This window comes from Chelonoidis abingdonii, chromosome 4 (genome assembly GCF_003597395.2).
Source record: "Chelonoidis abingdonii isolate Lonesome George chromosome 4, CheloAbing_2.0, whole genome shotgun sequence".
Taxonomy (NCBI): Eukaryota; Metazoa; Chordata; order Testudines; family Testudinidae; genus Chelonoidis; species Chelonoidis abingdonii.
The window spans coordinates 78,923,863-78,945,151 of record NC_133772.1 but is presented as its reverse complement, the minus strand read 5'-3'; the positions used below and the strand labels follow the sequence as shown (position 1 = coordinate 78,945,151).

The following is a 21,289-nucleotide window of genomic DNA, read 5'->3' as shown; positions in this document are numbered from 1 at the left end:
TGCCTGCAGAGCTGGGCCCTCAGTCAGCAGCCGCCACTCTCTGGCCGCCCCACACTTACTTCTGGGCTGCTGCTGGCGGGGCGCTGCCTTCAAAGCTGGACACCTGGCCAACAGCCACTGCTCTCTAGCCGCCCAGCTCTGAAAGCAGCGCAGAAGGGTGGCAGTACCGTGACACCCCTTCCCCCTCCCAAAAATAATCTTGCGACCCCCCCCCCCACCTCCAACTCCCTTTTGTGTCAGGATCCAAGTTTGAGAAACGCTGATCTCCCCTGTGCAAAGAAATGTAAAGTCATGTTAATGGGGACTACAGGGACAGAAATCAAAATGGAAGAAGAGAAAGAGAAGGTGGACAGTTTTACATATCTTGGAAGTACCATCAGCCAAGGTGGTACTAGTTCAGAGGAAATAAGAAGAATCTGGAAGGCAAACGCTGCATTTGGAAGACTCAAAACAAGACAAAACTGAATGTGTACAAAGCAGTTGTTGTTGCCATTGCAACGTATAGCAGTGAGACATGGCAACTTACCGCGAAAGATACGCAAAATCTGGATGCATTTCATTACAAATGTCTGAGAAGGATATTGGGAATAACATATGGAGATAGAAAGATTAATTAAGAAGTCAGAAAAATTACTGGACAAGGATACTGTCCTCTCACAAATCTGCAAAAGAAGACATCAGTGGCTGGGACATATGCTAAGAATGGAAAAAGAACACTTACCAAATACCACCCTTGAGTGGAAGCCAGAAAACGCAAGAAGAAAGAGAGGAAGACCGTGAATAACATGGAAATGAACAGTTCTGAACGATATCAAGCACCTCAACATGAAATGGGAAGGTTTGGAGAGAAGGGCAGCTGGCAGGCAAAGATGGTAAATGTGGCTAGCCCAATTTGCAGAAAAGCATGAGATGGTCTAAGGTCTTCCCTGTGAAGTCTGTATAGTATTGGGTAAAAGCACACAAAAGACCAGACTTCATGGTGGGGAGACCAGATTTCATGGTCCATGGTGCATTTTTCATGACCTTGAATTTGATAGGGCCCTATTGATGTGACCTTGAGCCATTTCTTTCCCCTCACTTTCACTTCTTTGCCAAGGTCCTGATTAATCACACGAGTTATACCAATTTAACCAAAATCAGCTTGCAAGCCATATCTCTGTGGGACATACTTTTGTATCTCTTGAAGCCCTCTATACTGGGTTAGCTTGTGCCTGTAAGTTTCCTGACAGATGCTAAAGCAATATGAGGAGGATTAAAGTGAAGTAAGCATATCCACACAGAGTTTTGGTCTTTTTAACTTTGCCTTTGTCTATATGCAAGCCTGCACCATATTCATTAGAAGTGTGTTTTTTCAACTGGTGTTAGTGAAACTGATGAAAGTTTGTGTGCAGACACTTGTATTTTGGTTTGAGTGGCTTGGTTCAGTTTAAATTAATTTTGGGGGTGTTTTTTGCAGGATTAAGCTAAATTCAAAAGACAATTTTAAACCCATATAAGAGTGTCTACATACAGACTTACACTGGTTTCCCTAAGACTATGTCTACAGTAGACAACTGACAGCAGCACAGCTGTACGATCTCCCATTTAGCCACTCTATGCCAACGGGAGAGAGCTCTTGCATCGACTTCATTAAACCATCCCCAGTGAGCAGCGGTAGCTACATCAGTGGGAGAAGCTTCCCCCTCCCCCCCGACACAAGGCTCTTCGCACTGATGCTTGTTTTGGTGTAACTTACGTCACTCTAAGGTGTGTTTTTATACCCCTGAGCGACATGAGTTTTGCTGACAGAAGTGGTAGTGTAGACATCACCTAAATCAGTTTAGTTGAACTAGTGTGCCTTGATGTAGACAGGCTTACCTCCTCTTCTGCTGTGTTTCTCTATTTCTAGTGCATCAGGCCTGCCTGTCATGGGATGGCCTGTAGCCTAATTACATTGAACTGTGATTTTGTTAGTAGTTGATTGGGACACTTTCAAGGAATATCCAGATGCTGCAGAGGTAGTGATAAGGCATTCTGTAGCAGTGCTCTTTCCTTTGTGTCAATACTGAACCCAGTGCCCTGTTGTGGTGCTGGGGGTATTGTGCTATTGGAGATGCCATCTTTCACGTGAGATGTGAATCGGGAAGAGGATGTCATTAGCAAAATGCAGTTAGATAAAACGTTCTTCATCCAACTGTTTCCCAATGCATAGGCAACTATCCTAACACTTAAGGCAGGAATTCATGGGACGTTGCCGTGAAGCTTAATGCATCACAGAGAATGGCAGGGGAAAAGAGGTTGTTTCTGGACAGGCTTATGCCAAGAAATTGAATCCCTGAGAATGTGACTCAATGTGGCCCTGTTTTATAGCTTCACTCCTGAACAGTTCCCATCGCTACCTGAGAAGCAATGGTTTGAGGTGAAACTTGTCCATTTGCAGGAAGATATTGATGTGTCTAAGTAAATTCTGGAAAGCAAAAGTGGTTTAGGATTTAAGGCTGACACAATGATACATCCCAAATTTGGGATTGCCTGCAGGGTCCACTTCCCATCAAAAGGAAGATGATGTGGCCAACAGCCATCTCGAAGCAGCACTTCCTGCCACAATTAAAAGAGGGGAAGATGAATTTGAAATGAGGGTGTATCTTTCATTGAAGTGGACACTTTTGAGTTGGGGATGGCAATGCTCTTGTTGAATAGTTACATTATTTGTGACCTTAGCTGTGTGGCAGGAGCAGCACCCTTTCAGAGAATCAAGCCAGGCTCTGAGTTGATATGATTCAGAATTCATCTCAACAGCAGGTCTTACTGAAAGCTTAGGGTGGTGTGGGAGATAATGTGAGAGACAGACACACATTCTTTTGAGAAGCCTTGGACATTGCAGAGATGGGCACCCTATAGACAGCTAGAGTAAAGACTGTAAAATCCCATCTTGTTCCCTACTGATTTGTCTTTTTTTCCATTGCTAATAAGCTTTTATTTTTTCCCTCCCTCCCCCCACCTTTGTTTTTAAAGTATCCCAAAATGAACATTACTCTTTGTTTTCCTTGTGGCAGAGCCATGATTGTTAAGGTTAAGATTTTATCATGGTTATTTTTAGCAAAAGTCACGGGCAGGTCACGGATAATAAACAAAAGTTAATGGAAGCCCGCAACCTGTCCATCACTTTTACTATAAATAACCAGGGGGAAGAAGGGCTGACTGGGGGAATTGACAGCCCAAGCCCCAGTTGCGGCCTCTGGAGTAGGGGAGGACAGCTTCAACCGTGTTTACTGGGAGGTGGGGAGGGGAGTGGGATGACAGCTCCGGTTGCTGAGGTGGTGGTGCAGCTCCAGCTTCAGCTGCTGACAGCTCTAGCCATGATGGTGGGGACAGCTCCATCCCTGGCTGCGGTCAGCTGTGCCCTTGGGGGAGTGGGAGGGGCAATGGTTAGCTCTGGCCCTGGACAGCTCTGGCTGTGGGGGGAGGGGAGAGACCACTCTAGCTGCTGCTGCTGGCAGCTCCAGCCCCAGTTGCAACTGGTGTGATGGGGGTTGAAGCTGAAGAAGTCATGGAGGTCCGTTAACGTCACACAGTCTGTGACCTCCGTGACTAAAACATATCCTTAATGATAATCACCATGTCAGCAGTGGACTGGAAAGTTGGTTTGGTGGCGGAAGCAGAGCCAACACTGTCCATTTGTTGTGTTTTCTTCTAGAGAGTGTTGCTTATTTTTTCTCAGCAACAGGGTAATGATGTACAGTAAATTGATTAGCAAATTTTGAATACTTCTCTCCAGATTATATAAATTAAAGTAGGTGAAACTTTTAGCATAAATCTCTTGCTCATGACCCTTTTAAATATAGTCTGTCGTCTTGTGCTGCTGAGTGCTCAGTATTTTGATTTCTAATGACTTTGGGCAAACTGGTCTTGTTCCACCTCACTTTGTCACAAGCCAGAAATCTATTATCCTATGTAACATTGGCCATGTCACAAGATGGGAGACGATCAGCACCCACTGATTTGTAAGCCCTCTCCCACACCAGTGTGCGGCATGAGAATTATAATGAAGTCCTTTGAGAAACAATATATAGCCCATGAAGCAGCCCATGAGGAAGATGAACACTGAGGGCAGCTGGGAATGTGCAGAGTATTCTGGCTACTGCTATTTCCTGAGATACCCATAGCAAACAGAACGCTTCTTTTGCTGGCATTCCAAGCCTTCCTTGGTTCTGAGCATAATTGTGCTGTAGGTGTAATGCACTCCAAGTTGGCACAACAGCTTAATTTGTTGTATGATGTCTCTTTTGATCTGTTCTGTCAGCACAGTGGCTGCATTAACAATGTGAAAGAAAACAGGAGATGAAAGGGCAGCCTTGTCACGAAGATTTTTACTGAAATAGCAAACTTTTTTCTAAAATCTGTACTGGCTGTTCCTATAGAGCAGGTCCCAAAGAGTAACTACCTAGAATCTTGTAGGGTATATAGAGAGCTCCACCCACCATGACCCACCAGAGGAGAATACTCTGCCAGCGAAAACTTCCCTTTCTTGCTAGCCGTATCTAGGGTGGATTTGGAATGCTCACATCAAAAGTGGACTTTCTTATCTGGCGTGAGGAGTGTTTACCCTTTATCTCCTGTTTACTGGAGCAAGTAAAGGGAATATAGCTTTAGGCTGGCAACTCTGTTGAGTTCTGAGCTCTTTTAAGACGTCTGTGTGTTTGACTCCTGGTTTGCCATATGTATTCTAATTACCCTAAAATAATGATTCTTAGATTTTCAGCATACACTACAGATTAGCAGGCAGATTCTCATTGACATCTCTCTTCAGAATCCATTGTCTGGGTCCTCTACTCATCTCCAATTCATAAACACAAAAATCACTGGCAACTACAGCAATTGCTAACATGGGAAAAATATCAGGAGAGTGGTTAAAGACAATACATGCCTTTTCAGCAGCTGGAAACAAAGACTCTGTGAACAGCCACCTCTCTGTGGACCTCAAGTGTTCAAAGGTCCACCGTTCTAAACTCATGTTCTAAACGATGCCATTTTTAGCAAAGTGTGGTCTAAGGATGAAGAAGGTGGTTTGATAACATGTAATCGTCCTTGGCTCTCTGCTTAAGGCTGCAGATTCCTCAAAATGTCTGTTCTCCATTTTGGAATAGATTGTATTCCAGTAGGGCTGTAAATACTGTGGGACCTTTTTAAGGAGACTAAAAATCTGTAACCCTTTTGTATGGAAGATCCCTATCTCTGGCGCTAGGCTTGAGCCTCAGTTCTTTCCAACTACAACTTTACTTCTTTAACCCCTGTTCCTTTCTTTCCTTTTCCTTTGCAGCTTCTGTGAATGTGCTTGTTCAGAACTGCAAGATTTACAATGATGCTAGCTGCGATATCTCTGCAGATGGACAGCTCCTGGCAGCCTTCATTCCCAGCAGTCAGCGGGGCTTTCCTGATGAAGGCATACTGGCTGTGTATTCTCTGGCACCTCACAACCTGGGCGAGATGCTATACACAAAAAGATTTGGTAAGAATGCATTGGGGGATGGGATGGGAGAGGTCTCAGGACTGTTACTTCAGGAGCATACTCTTAGCATTGAAATGGCCTGATCTGAAGATCACGATGAAGTAACATGTCACTGCTCTAAGGAAGATCACATAATTGATGATCTGACCAGGCAATGACATGGCACCGCTATGGTGAAGCTCCTGTTGGTGAAGTCCTGGCTGATGATGAGAGCACTGCTGTGAAGACGTTGCACTACGTAGTGGAATCCTAGTTGCTAGTAGGAGGGCACTGCTGTGAGGAATCTCCTTGCAGAGTTCTCATAGACTCATAGGTCAGAAGGGACCAATGTGATCATCTAGTCTGACCTCCTGCACAAAGCAGGCCACAGAACCCTACCCATCCACTTCTATAAAAACCCCAACCTATGTCCGAGTTATTGAAGTCTTCAAATTGTGGTTTGAAGACCTAAAGCAGAGAATCAACCAGCAAGTGACCCATGCCCCACGCTGCAGAGGAAGGCAAAAAACCTCCAGAGCCTCTGCCAATCTGCCCTGGAGGAAAATTCCTTCCCGACCCCAAATATGGCGATCAGCTAAACCCTGAGCATGTGGGCAAGACTCCCCAGCCAGCAGTCAGGAAAGAATTCTAACTGGCATTGGTAGGGCTCTCCTAGGTCAGTGGACACTGCAGCATGAGCTCATTACATAGTGGATTATAAGGCAGATGAGGGAGTAGACAATTAATGAGGACAAGGGACAGTGGCTCTGCAATCCCTCAAGGGAAATGTCACCTGTTATGTTCTATCCCCAGGCCCCAATGCTATTTCCGTGAGTCTGTCTCCAATGGGCAGGTACGTAATGGTGGGACTGGCTTCCCGGCGCATCCTGCTGCACCCTTCCACAGAACACATGGTGGCTCAAGTCTTCAGGCTGCAGCAGCCACATGGTGGAGAAACATCCATGAGGGTGAGTATTCATCTGCTCCTGCAGCGCTTTGTTTCTGTGTTGGTGTCTTGTTTAGCTGGCTCTGTGGCTCAGTGCTGTGGTTGCTGGCTTATGAGGCTATCGGTCAAAAGTTCCCATTCCCACTGAGTGATTAAAAATCTACTAGGTACTTGCATACCACAATAATGGACATAAATGGAACAGAATTGTGAAAGTTTACTATGGCTTGAAGCCTGACATCAACCATGCAGCAGTTTTGTGTCTGTAGCATGCCCCATACTTGGAGCATCCCAAATATGAACATTACTACTGCCGGGTCAGCATGTGTGGCAGCCATGGTGTGCTTATAAATATCTTGCACCCAGCCTGGGATGTTAGAATTGGTTTCACTAAGGAGTTGAAGGAGTCTCTCTGCTGGGGTATTGGGATTATTTGTCAACTCTGTTTGAAAAGTGCCTAACTTCTACCTGGAGAGCAGCCACCAGTGATTGGGAAAGGACGAGAGTTCAGTTTAGTATCCCGTCTGAAGGCTGAGCATGATGCTTACCACATCAGTGCAATGCTTATATCAAATAAATGCACTCTTGCTGCACTCTAAGTGGATGTTTGCTATCTAGCTTAACACAAGTGCTTGAACTGGTGTGGATGAGCTGTTGTTTTAGGGGGGAGTGAGGGTTTGTGCTTGTGCTCTTTGGAAGATATCAACCCTGTAAGTCTGATATTTGTGGAGTCCGTTTATCTCCTCCCAAGACAATGGGCAAACTTAACAAAATGTGCACAGTGATCTCATCAACCACCACTGAAATGTAACCACTTCTACTGTAAAACATGGCAGCTGTTCAATAGCAGTGCTACACAACATTTAAGTTAGGCAGTGAGGACGAAAACCATGCCTAGTTGAAACTGCAGAAGGATGCTAAGGAGGCAGAATAATGTAATAATCGGAATTTAAATCTGGACGGGATACTGGAGTTAATTCCTATACACTTGAGGACAGTGTCATGGCATTTTCCATTACTACAGGAGCACCACACTGCATCTTTACATCTCTGAAATATGCATATGGTTAATGCGTGTCTTTTTTTAATCAATAATTGCCAAGTAGATGTCCCAAGTAGTGAGCTTTGGCTGCGAAGCAATGTGGATTAGTGTGTACGCCTGACTGGCCAAGGTTTTGAACCTTTTCATTTTGAATGATGGTAGCTTTACACAGTGGAATAGCTTCCATAATGCTGTTCTATGACCGATGCTACAAAGCCACAAATAGCATTTTCCTCTGAATGTTATCTGTGATTTTGGCAGTGCTTCCCCAGAGTGTGAGAGTTGCTCTGAGACATCCCTGTGTAAGAATGCAGGGGAGACACTCTGCCTCTCTATTGGGATTAATTGCTTGGCTCAGCTTCATAACTCTGTGGTCAATCTCCAAACTGCAGAGAGAGGGACATCCCAGCATAGATCATCTAATGGTTAGCTGGGGCAGAGGCCTGAATATGGATGTGAGCAGCAGCAGTGTGTAGTGTGATGACAGCACTTCTCACTGATACTAAAATGTTTTCCATCTTCAGCTGTCTGAGGATCCCTCTGATCTACCCAGGTTTCACTGCCATAGATGAGTGTGTCACTTCGCAGGGTCCTCTTGTACCACCTCATAAAAGTTAAAGGTGGAATAGTCCTCTTCACATCTCATCCATTCCTACAAAGATCCAGGCCAGGATTGTTCCTTAAGCCTATTCGCTAGATAAAATACCAATAGATGGGGTTTCCCTCCCTTTCTGTGGGGACTGTTCCTCAGCCAACTAATTCTGACTATTAAGAAATATTGCCTATAGTCAATCTGTTTTCCTTTTCAATTCCATTCTTCCAATTTGTATCCCCTTGAACTAGTTTTAAACATGTCTTCTCCCTCCTTGGTGTTTACACTCTTCAAGTACTTGTAGACACTTATTTTCTCCTGCTCTTAGTCGTTGTTTAGCAAAGCAATAAATTGTTATTCCCATAATCTTTCCTTGTAACTTAATCCTCCAGCCTCATACTTACTTTTCTTGCTCTTCTGAATTCTCTCCACATGTCAATGTCTTTCTAGTATTTGAGTGTATGTAATGTGCTAGGTATGGTCTCACAAGAACCATATAAAGGTAATATTTCCTCCTCTCTCTGGAATGTTAGGCTTAATAGATGCAATCCAAAACTGACATCGTGTTGTTTTTTTCCCCACTCTACTGCATTGCAAAGTCCTATCCTGTTTGCTGTTCACTCTCAGCATTACTGCTCCCCAGTTCTCTTCCTCCATCTGAATATCTCTGTTTTGGATTATTTTCCCCAGTTGGATTAGTTTATTTATCCAGGTTGAATTTCATGTTATTTCCTGCCTGTGTTTTTAACCGTAGGACCTTTTTTGTGGGCTTTTTTCTGCACTGATGTTTGCTGCTGCTTTCATCTTAACATAATCTGCTAATTTCACTAATAATCTGTTTTTTCCATTTCCCAGATCATTAATGAAGATGTTAAATATAGCAGGACCTAACCCCATTCTCTGTGGCCCCACTAAATGCCTCTTTTCTGACCTTGCCTGTTAATCACAATCCTTTAGTCAGTGTTCAGTCAATATGACAGTGTCTATGTCCAGATCAATTTGAATGAATTTTGCAAGCAAGATTTCATGTGGCAGTATGACAAATGCTGCACTACAGTTGAGCAGTGCTGCATTTATCGCCTTCTGCCATGCACTTTCTTTGTAATCAGTCCACGATCTAAAAAATAAATGGGAGGCGCAAGAAAACTGCCATTTATTTTTTTAAATGTTTATCTCATCATCTAGTTTTATGAATTGTTGACTCATTTTTACAAGTTATCTTTGGGATTTGCAATAAGGCTATTATATTGGTCTGTACCTGCTTCTGAGAGCATGTAAAATAAAACCACGGCTTCAATTAAGATGTTTTATAATAGTCATAGCACACTTGGTGCTAACTAGTGGCTGCTGTATTCATATTCGGTTGGGTAAAAGATTGTTGGCAGCTTGGCAAGTGTGTAATAGAAAAAGTATTTTTTAAATAAGCACCCATTAAAGCTTCTATTCTTTACTTTGTAATTTAAAACAAGTACATTACAGATAAAGAATCAGTAATCATCCATATTGCCAGTGTGCTGAGAGTTTGTGACAAAGGAAATAATGCTTAACATTTACTTGTATTCTGTTTAAAAATCACAGCCATACTCTCTAAACCAATGCCCTGGGCACGTGTTCTAATTTTACATTATTTTAACAACTCCGGAGACCAAAGTCCAAGAAAAACAGCACTCCAAATTCTATTGAATCCCTCAGAAAGCTCTCCCATCACCTTATGCAGATACTCTCCACCCCAACACTGGGAAAGCCTGGGAGAACAAATAAGCCTTGCAGCTTGACCTGAAGGTAATCAGATTCCAGCTTTTGCAAGCTAATAGGGGAATAGAATCCTACAGTTCTGCCCCCTGCTGGTTACAACAGAAGCTCCAAGCCTTCATCCCTCTCACAATTAAGCTAGGGGTGTTGGTTCTGTTGCCTCAGATGATCGCAACAGCCACAGTATCAAATGGGAGGAGAGGAGACTAACGTTATTAGGATCCAACTCATTAGAGATTCATAAACGAAAGCCAACATCTTAAATTGCACCTAAAAGCCAACTATCATCCATTATAGTTTGTGGAACCCAGGAGTAATGTATTCCATATAAAAGTACCACATTCCTGAATTGCTTTAACATGCAGCCTGTGTAGATTACATTGCAGTGTCCATGCTTCTGTTTACAGTGAGCCTGGGTTTCATATTTGGGAGAGATTGAGTGGAGTTGTGCCGGTCAGGATTGAGGTGAATTGACAGAGGTGCACTGGTAAAGAGTATGGGCACAGAAATTGAATAGCAGAGATGTGAAGTTAAGTATAATGTGTGTCAGAGCTGTGTTGTCTATGGCTGGCAAACTGTAAGAGTTAAGAGGTGCATTCTCTGATGGGAAGATCATGTGCTGTAAATATTTTGCTCTGTCCACTAGGGCCCACACCTGTACAAAAGCCAGTAAAGTCCAAAACTCAGAGTAGGTATTTCAATGGTCTGAAAACTCCTGCAAGATCTGTTTCTAGTGCACCAATTATGGTATTAGACACCAAATACAATAGTTAAATGCGTCTCATCCAAGTAGGAATGTCAGTTTTATCATGCCCATTGTGTGGTGAAGAGAGAAATAGGGTATCTAAGATAGTCAGCCACTAACCCAGTAAGGACCTTGAAGATGACAACCAGCACCTTAAATTGGATTGATACTGAACAGGGAACCAGCACAGACCACCAGAGTGATATGAGCCAGTCTGCGTGTTCGGGTGAAGGCAGGATGAGCTCTTGCACTCTATAGTAGACACAATCTGCAGTTGGTTCTGTTAGCCTCACTTAGGGAGCATTGTGGTATCCCAGCCTTGAAGTAATAAAGCCAAGCATCACTGTGGCCTTGTGCCTGAGGAGTTCGGTGCAGTAATCTTGTCAATCAGAAATGGAGAAATATATTTCTGGAACTTGCTCGCCCAAGCATAACGCTGAACAGTGTGACTTCAAGATTTGCACCAGTCTGACTGTTGATTGAGGGGGTGGTCATAATTTCTTAAAGATTTTTTGAAGTGTTTCCTTTTATCTATCTTAGGTTAGATTTAAGACAACTGTTTCCTCTAGTTGTTTATTCATTTCAGACATTTAGGCAGCTGGCTGACAGCATTTTCTGATCCAGATGAGGACACGAGTAGCCGTTTCATCAGCATATTATTGACACTTGATCTCATTTATAGTTCCACTGAGTCCCCGACAGGCTGAGAGCAGGATGGAGTGGCAGCTGTATGTGAATCCTTTGCTTCTGTCATTGGCACTTTACGATACTGTAAAATTTGCTTTCATTCTCTCAGCATGACATTTAACAGGCAACTCAAAGGTACTGTGTTTGGTTCACTGGCTGAATTAAGGCTAAAAATTAGCAGAGGATCATCCATTTTTTGCCATAAAAATTGCCATAATTTTGCTAGATTGTTGCAGCATTAGCAGATGTCAGAGTAATTTGCTAGAGATCAGCAGTAGCTTAGGGCACAGTCTTGTTTGTACAGCATTCATATCTGCACTGACATACATTTATCTGCCTTCTCTTATGCTGACAGCCCATTTTTCGACATGCCTGCTGCTTCTGTCCTTTTATCTGCTTCTCCCCTAAAGGACAGTGCCTGTTTGGTTAGTTCTATTTGTTGCTTCCTCTGTTCTTGGATTCAGATATAGTACTGGACAGTACCCTCTGGTTTTTGAGGCATTGGGTTTCTTTGCCCTTTTTATGGCCTTTGGGAGAAACTAGCAGGAAATGAAGGCAAGTAATGAGGCACTTTGCTGAAAGAGCATTATGTTGCTGAGTGAGAGGTGGCATTTTTGCCTGAGATGATTAACGCCTTTCTAAGATTCAGTCCTTGTTAATTTTCCTCAACCCATCTGCTAGTTGATTATTAAAAGAAGCTTCCTAGGCAATTATGTCACAATAGGCTTCTTGAGATGAATGCCAGGCTACAACACCAAGAACTCTCCTGAAGAAATGAAGAGTTGGATGTGCTCTAATGAGGAGGAGAGAGAGCTTGGTGGTTGGAGCATTGGCCGGCTAAATCCAGGGTTGTGAGTTCAATCCTTGAGGCTGCAATTTAGGGATCTGAGGCAAAAATCTGCCTGGGGATTAGTCCCGCTTTTGAGCAGGGGTTTGGACTAGATGACCTCCTGTGGTCCCTTCCAACCCTGATAATTCTGTTCTATGAGACCTGCACTGGCCTAAGGGATGACAATAAGCTACATGATCAAGAGCAATGAGTAAGAAAGTGGCAGTGTTTTTATCTTTGTGTAGAGTTTCTCCTGCCCCCACGGCCTCATGTCCTGCTCATCCATTTCAGGAGATGGGTCAGGTATCCTTGTTCATAGTCTATCAACACTAGGAGTCAGGGAGTTAGGTCCCAGTTGAATCAGTGTATTCGGAAAGGCGAAACTAGGATCATCTTCAGCTCTGTTGGAGTTGGAGACTAAATGGAAAACGAAGGCAACATATAGATTTGTTGTATCTGTAGAGTGAAAAATAAACTTAGAAAACATGTGATCCTGTCACATCTGGGGAAAATGAACACAGTTCAAAAAAACTGTCTTGTGGCAAAATTTAAGGTGAGACACATCAATTCCAAGAGAGCCAAAAAGATGGGCAAGAACTGATTGATTTATCCCATTATGACTAGTGGGAAGAAACATTTATTGAGCTGACAGTGGTGAATTGCCGGGAAGGGCACAGACTAACCTATCTGAGCAGGGGTGAGCCAATGAAAGAAGGGGCAGGATGTGTCGTGAAAGATTGAGGGACATAACTAGCCTCCGATTTGTGCCTTTAATTTAGGGAAATTCTTTCCAAACTGGAATCCCCTGTCAAGATTGGCCAAAAATCCTTGCTTGCAAAAGACGTATTGATCACAGTGTTTATATATAAAATGTATGCGTTATTAAACCATCAGTAACTCAACTGAAACCCAGTCATCGTGTTCACATGCACTTGAGACCCTTTGTGCTCCATGGCAAGCTGAACCTAGACTCTGCTACAAGCCTGTTAGAAGGTTCTGGCGCAGCCCCGCAGCATTACTGAAATTAACCAACAACTTCACTGCCACTTTTAAAAATAGGAGGTTGTGATCTGAATAAATGTGGAAATGAATGACAGTCTGCACAGGAAGACTATAGTTCCTCTGATAGGTTGTTGGCTTTACAATGTACATAAATTTTCAGCTGTCATTATGCCACAGATTTTTGTATTAACTGCCTAACTGCATCCTAGAAGATAGTGCTGAAGCTGTAGATCCTGGCAACTAGTGAGGGGCACGTGGGGCTTGCAGCATCTGAAGAAGAATGGGAAGCAGTTTGGGATGTAGGATAAGCACATGTGGGGAGTTATTCTGCTAAAGTAATAGTTAATCTTGACGTTGAAATGGTCACTTTTAGATTTCCAAGTTAACACCCTTCTGAGATGAATGGAGCAAGAAAATATTGCATCAGTTATACACAGTTCATACTTTCACTGTAGTGTTTGCAATGAAAGAGCTAAGATTTTTTTTTTTTTTTTAAATGCAAGCTGAGATTCCAGAGCAGCAAGGAGGAAATTCTACAGCTGAAGAATTGCAAAATACTGAGTCCAGATCACATTACTTTTCCTTTATCTTGCCCCAAGTTATCCCTTCCCTCATTGCCAGATATTGACACTCTCCCTGTTTGTTTCTGAAAAGCATTCTGCAAACATGTGGATACTGTATAAATAACGAAAAAGGCTCTGAACTATTAGCCAGGGCAGGATGTATGTGAATTTGGCCTTGGAATGAGCTCCAGTTGGATAGGGCCATGTCTGTCTATATTTCATTCTGCTCCTAAGGCCAGGTCTATGCAACAAACTTTTGTGGACGTACCTCATCACATCCCCGACTAAGCTATGATCTCTGACCAACACAGCTGTTCCAGCAAAAGCCTCTAGAACAGGCACAGTTATGCCAGCAAAACTGTGCTTTTGTCAGTACAGGTTATATCACTTGGGGGAACCTGTACTGCCAAAAGTGCAGTTTTGCCAGTATAAGCTGTGGCCACACAAGGAGATACTCAAGGCCTGCATGCAGATTGTCAATCACTGAAATGAAGAGGCATGGAAAAGCCCAGGGAGAAAGGAGGGTGCAATGACTGGCGGACCTCCAAAGTGAGCCCAAGGGCCTTCACACTTGCACAGTTTGTTAACCCATAAGCTTGAAGAAGAGCACAGTTCCTCCTCGGGGACCTACAGGTGAAGCTTAATGGCTCTCTGCCACCGTAGGATGGAGTGCTTTCAGTCTCGAACTTAAAGATCGGCTGTCGCTCAGCATCATTGACTTCCGTCATTCTAATGCTGTTTGTTCAGTAGACTCCCTTAGAAATATGCCTCCTTAAACACAGGTTGATACTCTCAAAGCACTTACCATTCTTAGGCTCTGATCCATTTCCATGGCTTCCTATACTCCAACCCTTTTCTGATGTCTGAACCTGCTCCTCACCCAGCTCCCTCTCCAGTGCACTTTGCTCACCTCTGTTTTTCATGCTTGCTTTCTACAAGTATTCAGCCTCGGATGGGAGCCTGTGTTCTGTTTAAAACTACTATTAATAGTGTGTAACTGTAGTCTAGTGCCTGTGAAATCCTCCTGTACCACTCCAGCCGCTTCTCTCCCCCCTAACCCACGGGGTTGGAGCATTACAGATGACAAGATTTTTTTCCCCAGGTAAACAAGTTAGCGGCTGTGCATTTTTATTCATGCAGTCCCTCTTATCAAGACTGATCTAGCAGCCCCATTTGCTGCTGGGGCTAACTAAGGTAATGGGGTGAGATTTATCAGCATCTCGCAAAGGAGAAGCACTTCATCGAGAGCAGAAATACCTCTCTATTAAATTTAAAAATGAAGAAAAGCAAGAGCTCCTGTTGAGTTTCACTGGCTGCCTGTGTCTTCAACACAGCCTATAGCTGCTTTCTGCTCTTCTCCAGCTTCAAAACATGCTTTTCTTCCCTCAGTGCCTACTGTAGGAAAGGGAATGTTTCCCCCACCCCGCCAAGGATACAGGAATCTCTCTCTGCTTTCTAGCCCTTCCTTCAGAGCTGGGAAGCCGTTGGTCAGATGCTTTAGTCATTGGCTTGGCGCCTGAGATGTGATGCTGCTGGGACTGGGGCAGTGGCAGCTGCAGCAGCAGTGTCTGCTGGCAATTGTAGCATAAGCTTGAGGGCAGCCTGCTGCCTTCTTGGTGTGAGCAATATCCAAAGCATGGGAGTTTCCTTTCCAACTCTTCTCATTGGCAGCCCTCTTAAATGCCGGGGGAAGGTGGAGTTTAAACAACATCGTTAGGTAGCAGCCGTTACCTTAGGATGGGGCAGGTGGAGGAGCAGCACTAGGTGGATAAGTAACACTTTGCAGAAGTAGCTATTTGAAGAAAAATAAAAAGTCCCCATCCCCTGGAGTGAGACCAAATTAGCACCATAATTCTGTGTGCACACTGTGCCCTAAGCGCTCTCAAGCCTACCCATGTACAGCAGCTTGATAGCTTGGAAGGAATCATCAGGAAAGATTCCTTGAGGCTGCTGATCATCATGAAGCCTTTCCTGGCTTCCTGCCATAAATAAATATTTTGCTTAATACCCAAACATTGGATATGACAGGTGCCACAGTGCTGATGCTCCAGCACTGCTGAGATGGAGGGCGAGCAGCAGCAGAGTTTGGCAGCCTTCATGTTCTCCAGCGTAACATATGCAGAACATTTCTGGGTATTGGATCTCTGTTTTCCCCCAGCTTTATACCCCTCCCTCCTCAAATCCCTATGTCCTGAAGGTGGCTGTGGGGTGATGGGAGTGTGCCTGTTTTTTTGTGAATGATCTTTATATGCACACAGCTTCTGTGTTCAAGGAGAACAAAATAGATACCCTCCCACAGCCTGCACCCAAGTTGTAAGTGGCTGCTTGAAAGATCGTCTTTGTGAGACGTCTCAAGATGTGAAAGCACAGTAACAAATGACTCAGTTGGGTCTCTTCCCACCCTTCAAATGCACGGATGTAAAATGGAAAGGGTCGTATGTATTATCCTCTCTTTAGCAGAAATTGCTTTCCTTTGATACCGTTCATGTATGATGCTATAAGAACTTAGCTAGACACTGCTGGGATGTGTCTAAAGGAAATCACTTTCCCTTTTGACAGTCCTGGATTTGGTGATACCCCCTCTTCCTCTGGTCCTTTAGGTTCAGAGTCTTTCACACATCCCTGAGATTCAGTGATCTGCCCACAGTAAAAAGTTTTCTGGAAACACATCTCTTATTTGATGAAAAGGCATTTTCTTACTAACTGTAGCATGCCCCTTTTCCTGGGTGGTCATGTTCCAGCTGAAGAGGGAAATTATATGTTACTTTTGCATCACCTGTTGGGTTCAAGGCCTCAAAGACATGCTCTTAAGGATTTGCTCGCAGCTTCCCAGACTCCCCTTCTCTGAAATTTCCCAGCACTGGAATCAAAATTCTTCAGGATCTCATACCCAAACGCTGGTTTAATAGCAAGAGAAACATGGAGTGGACAGTGGATAACTTACTGAGATAATGAGGTGTCCGGGCTTAGGAATATCCCTGGTCATGGAATGTTGAGTCAGTAACCCAATTACACTAGAGTGGGCTTGAATGTGGTAATAAATGACACTCTGGTGGCCAGTAGGTGGTAGAACTTGAAAATGTGCCATTCCTGCTGGAAATGTCATTACAATTGCATAGGTGAGACTGGTGCCCGAGGTAAATGAAGTTCTCACCCCTCCAAGTCTGGAATACGTGGAGAAAGTACAGCTGGTCCCATAACCCTTTGGCTGAAGTGGAGAAGAGTGAACGTTAAGTGGCTTCTCTGATCTTATGAATGCTGTACCTACAAGTATAGAGCTGGAAAAGCACCTTTCCCAGAGGTTGGTGTCTGGCCCTCCTTAGTGAATTTTCTAGCTGCCATGCTTATCTGGTTGAAGTATTTCATTAACTTTTCAGAAGATGATTAGTGTTGCGGTGAGACAGAAAGAAACAGGATCTGGTCCTTGTTTAGGGGAGAAGGGTGTGCCTGGTAGTTTTCTGAGTGTCCTCTGGGCCAGGCCACCTGCGCATGCGAAAGGGCTCTGGTATTGTCTTTATGTGTGGGTGGAAGGTCTTATTAATGGATACAGTTGCAGCAGCTCATCTGTATGACTGCATCAGACTGATTAGCTGGGGCCTGGTTACTGCTGCCAGTGGTGATTATGCCAGTGCAGCTGTTCTCTCTCTCCTTGTATCTGTTAATTACCACACGCATAGATCTCATCACCTCTTAAAACTGCATGGCATTGTCCTATTAGCGATGGATGTGGGAAGCAGCAGGGGAGGGGAACTCTTTGGAACTTCTGGCTATTTAGAAGTGAATGGAGAAGTGGGTTGAATGAAGCAGGTGTCACTAGGGAGAATTTCCAACTGTTCTTACCTTTGAGATTCCACCTTTAGCTATCAGTTTCACAGCATGGCAGAGCTGGGCACTTGCCATCACATTCCACTGGGTGCCCCTTACTGAGACACACCTGGACTTCAAACTGTAGTTAACTAGCCACGGGCCTCCAAGCGCCCAGTCACTGAGTGTGCAGGGCCACAGCTGAACAAATGGGTTCCATTCCTTTGATGACGGTCAGAGGCTAGTTCAGAAAACCAGTTTCACCAACTGTGATTCCTCAGGAGGAGGCAGCCCTCTAGGAAGAGGGGGAGACTATTTACTCTGTGACTTGTGGAAAAATAGGTGTGCAACAGAATCCCCTTGAGGCTTTTCTGTGACAGTTCAAATGTTTATCATTTTCCAAATGTAATGCTCTTTGCTGTTATAAGCCACTTTCTCCTCTCTGATCCATCAAAATCCACACTCCCCATTTCGGAGAGTGCACCACAGTCTCCATGGCAACGGGTGCTACTAGTGTGCATGTGATTTTTGCTAGCTAGTCAAGCAGGAGCAGAAAATGGGGTGGCTGTACTAGAAGAGTGAGGGGTTGTGGAAAGTACTTAACAAAACACCAGGGACCTGTTCTTTCCACTCTGACACTGAGCTTCTGTGAACACCACTGACTACCACACGACATCAAAGGCAAAGATAGTGACTGGCTTCTATCTTTCAGAGAAATCCAGAAGGACTCATTTGCTATTCTAAATGTGGCCCTTTCTGAGGAGAGACTGAAAGTTGCCTGTACCTAGAAATAATGTGTCACATAACTCTGCTGATCTATTTATTTGTCTGACAGTAGCCAGGATAGGGCCTCCAGCACCAAAATAGTCCCTGCCTCGAAGAACTTGCAGTCTAAATAGACATGGGTGGGAGAGGAAATGGAGCCACAGAGTAGTAGTGTGGCTTGGCCTGCATCTCACAGCAGGTCAGCAGTAGCACTGGAGTAGAACCCGCATCTCCTGGGTCCCAGTCCAGTAACTTAATCAACAGATCATGCTGCCCCTGGATCCTGAGCTGCTGCTATTCCAGGCCTAGGTCCCCACAGCTGTGACAATGCACCACAGTACTAACCTGCAGCACCCCCATACTGTTGCAGGCAGTATTCCCCATCTCCTGTGGCTCACCACCAAGTAGCTATTGGGCCTCTTCTGAACAAAGATTGGCCAGTTTGGCCAAACTTATGTAGAGGTTTTGATTAGCTGAAAGTGACTAGTGATTCTAATGGAAATGCACATTTCACCTGTGACTCAGAGCAGATTAGACCCGAGACCTCTTGAGAGGAAAGTCTAGACAATTGGCATGTCACTTACAATTGCTCCAGGTCAGCATTTTAACTTGCTTCCTGCATAACCCTCCTTAGCCTCTGTAATAAAAGTACCTCTTGGTCCTCCCTCTGAAGCCCTGATGCTCAGAGTCCCCTACTGGAATCTGCCCTGGATGATCCAGTGTTCTGAAGCAGCTTCCCCCATTTACGCCAGTGGCCAAACCAGCACATTGTTGCTCTTTTCCATTTCTCCCACTGTTGTTTTATAGTCTCAACCTCTCCTAGGTTTACCAAATTTCCTATGTGGAGTGTGGTTGGCATGTAAAATCCTGGCCCACAGGAGACTGAGTGCACAGATGGAGAGTTTGCAGTCTTCTGCAGAGCTGTTATGACATAATGTTGAGGGAGATCAGCACAAGTCTGAGCCCTGCAGTATTGGGCTCAAGTGAGAGCGGGAGGCAGAGGCAGTTGGTGCTTGGTATGGAGCAAGCCGTAGCTTAGGGCATTGCTAAGGGAACAAAATTAATTTGGTGAAGGGGACTGAGGTGGGAGGCAAACTGAATTCAGAGGGTATATGTCACTTCTGTGGTTGTGTCTCTCCTCGGTAAACTCTGGACTCAGCATTTCCTTCAACGCTCCACAGCCTGGGAGGGGGGAGTTAAGCAGTTGCTAAAGGTAATTCAGGAAACAATTAACATGGATTAGATCCCATATCATTTGTAGACAGGGCACAGATTTGTTTAATAGCTAAGCCATGCATGTAGCTGTTTGGGCCATTGCTGGTGGAAGCCTGTACATTTCCTGGCTGACACAGTTCCCCTAGCTGTGTGATGGTAAGAGCATGAAGATGGGAAGTGGGGTTAATAAAGGGCCAGAAAATTCCCAGTTGTGCTGCTGTCCAGCTTGATGTGAATATGCCATCAGCTCCCAGCTTTCTTATTAATTAGTGCCAGTGAAGGGACTCTGCAGCTGTGTAGCCCACTATCGAAGTGAAGATCTGATGATGGAGCAGCTGTCCTGCTCCACAGCTATCTGCTGAGTGCTCTGTTAAATATTTGTGGATGTATGTGTATGTTTCTATCAGATGCTTACTTTCGCTAACAGGTTAGTTGTTTTTTGGAACAGCCTGTAAATAAGTGACTGACCTCCCTGCCCAGCTGTGCTGCCATAGGGGATTCAAGTGTTTGAGCCTCCTTGGCAACACTGATTTTTATTGCCCTTTCAAATAATCCTTTTTCTGTGGCTTTTTTCAGAGAGTTTTCAACGTCCTGTACCCGATGCCTGCTGACCAGAGGAGACATGTCAGCATAAACTCTGCTCGCTGGCTACCTGAGCCAGGCCTGGGATTGGCATATGGCACTAACAAGGGGGACCTGGTGATTTGCCGACCAGAGTAAGTGGCATGGCTTAGAACCTGAGACGTTAACCGTTCTGCTTTTTATGGGGAATCAGGCCAGGGTGGCTTCTCCTAACATCGGGCTATATTAGGAGACAAGGAGTCTGACTCTTTTGAGCAGTTGTAGAGTTTACTTCACACTTTGAAAATGAAAGTAAGTGTTTCTGCCCTGATGATGAAAACCTGTGAGGCACAATGGGGATGGAATATCTCACATATCTTATTTCTGCCTGCTATAGTCTTCACAATCCTTCCAGATGCTCTAGTGCTCATATATGCCCAGACATCTTGGAATCTCCCTGGAATATTCAATGTGAGATTATATTAACCAGAACATTTTGTATGGGCTGTGAGAACAATTCAGTGAATTGTTGTGGCTCTAGCATGAAAGGCCACAGGTCTGATCCAGTCTGGCAGTTCTATTTATTATTTATACAGCACCATAAGTGTGCATGTCACTTTATAGATTTGCAAGTAGACACAATCTAATTTAGAAATTATACAACATAGGAAAAGATAATGACAGGCAAGGGAGTTGCTGGTCATGGAGTGCTGACACGCTTCTCTTGTTGTATGAGAGGTTCATCAAGGGGACTTAGGGACCAAATATTATGGCTGAGATCCCTTCCTCCACTGGCTAGTCTGTGTTCTTCTGAAATGCAGGACACTACTTATATATTTCTGCATTAGTGATTGTTGCTGAGCTGCCTTTGGTCCCTGAACTGTGCCCTTGTTTGGGGTTATGTTTCACTTGCTAAGATTCCTGGGGAGTGAAGTTGCTCTTTCTTTCTGTAGAAGATGCAGCTGAAATCCTGCAGCAAATGAGTTAATTGGAATACTAGAGCATGGAAGCAATTTCCTTCTGCTCTGCATGCAACTGAGCATGTGGTACTTGTAAAGTGTTATACGGTCAGCATAAAACTCATTGAATTAGGGCAAATATAGACTATTTTGATAGTTACTCATTCAGCCTAGAGCCATGGGGGAAACTCCAACCAGAGCTTGAATTGACCCAGTATGCAGTGGTACAGCATGCCCGTACCTCTTTCAAACTACTTGCTGATTCTCCAGAATCTCAGCTTTCATTAAGGCCTTGTCTACACGGGGAGATTCACTGGTTTAGCTATTGTGGAGTAAACTACCCCAGAATACTTCCCCATA

The 21,289-nt window shown here is 44.3% G+C and overlaps 1 protein-coding gene across 4 annotated transcripts in view; it reads left to right on the top strand.

The window, feature by feature from the left end:
* The window catches only part of AMBRA1 (autophagy and beclin 1 regulator 1), a 190,321-nt gene that overhangs the window by 132,531 nt on the left and 36,501 nt on the right, over positions 1–21,289 (top strand). For all 4 annotated transcript variants that reach the window (XM_032775083.2, XM_032775082.2, XM_075065286.1 and 1 more), the window contains exons 13-15: positions 5,300–5,488; positions 6,281–6,435; positions 19,986–20,125. In XM_032775083.2, coding sequence (XP_032630974.1) covers positions 5,300–5,488; positions 6,281–6,435; positions 19,986–20,125 — 484 coding nt within the window. The remainder of the gene's footprint in view (positions 1–5,299; positions 5,489–6,280; positions 6,436–19,985; positions 20,126–21,289) is intronic.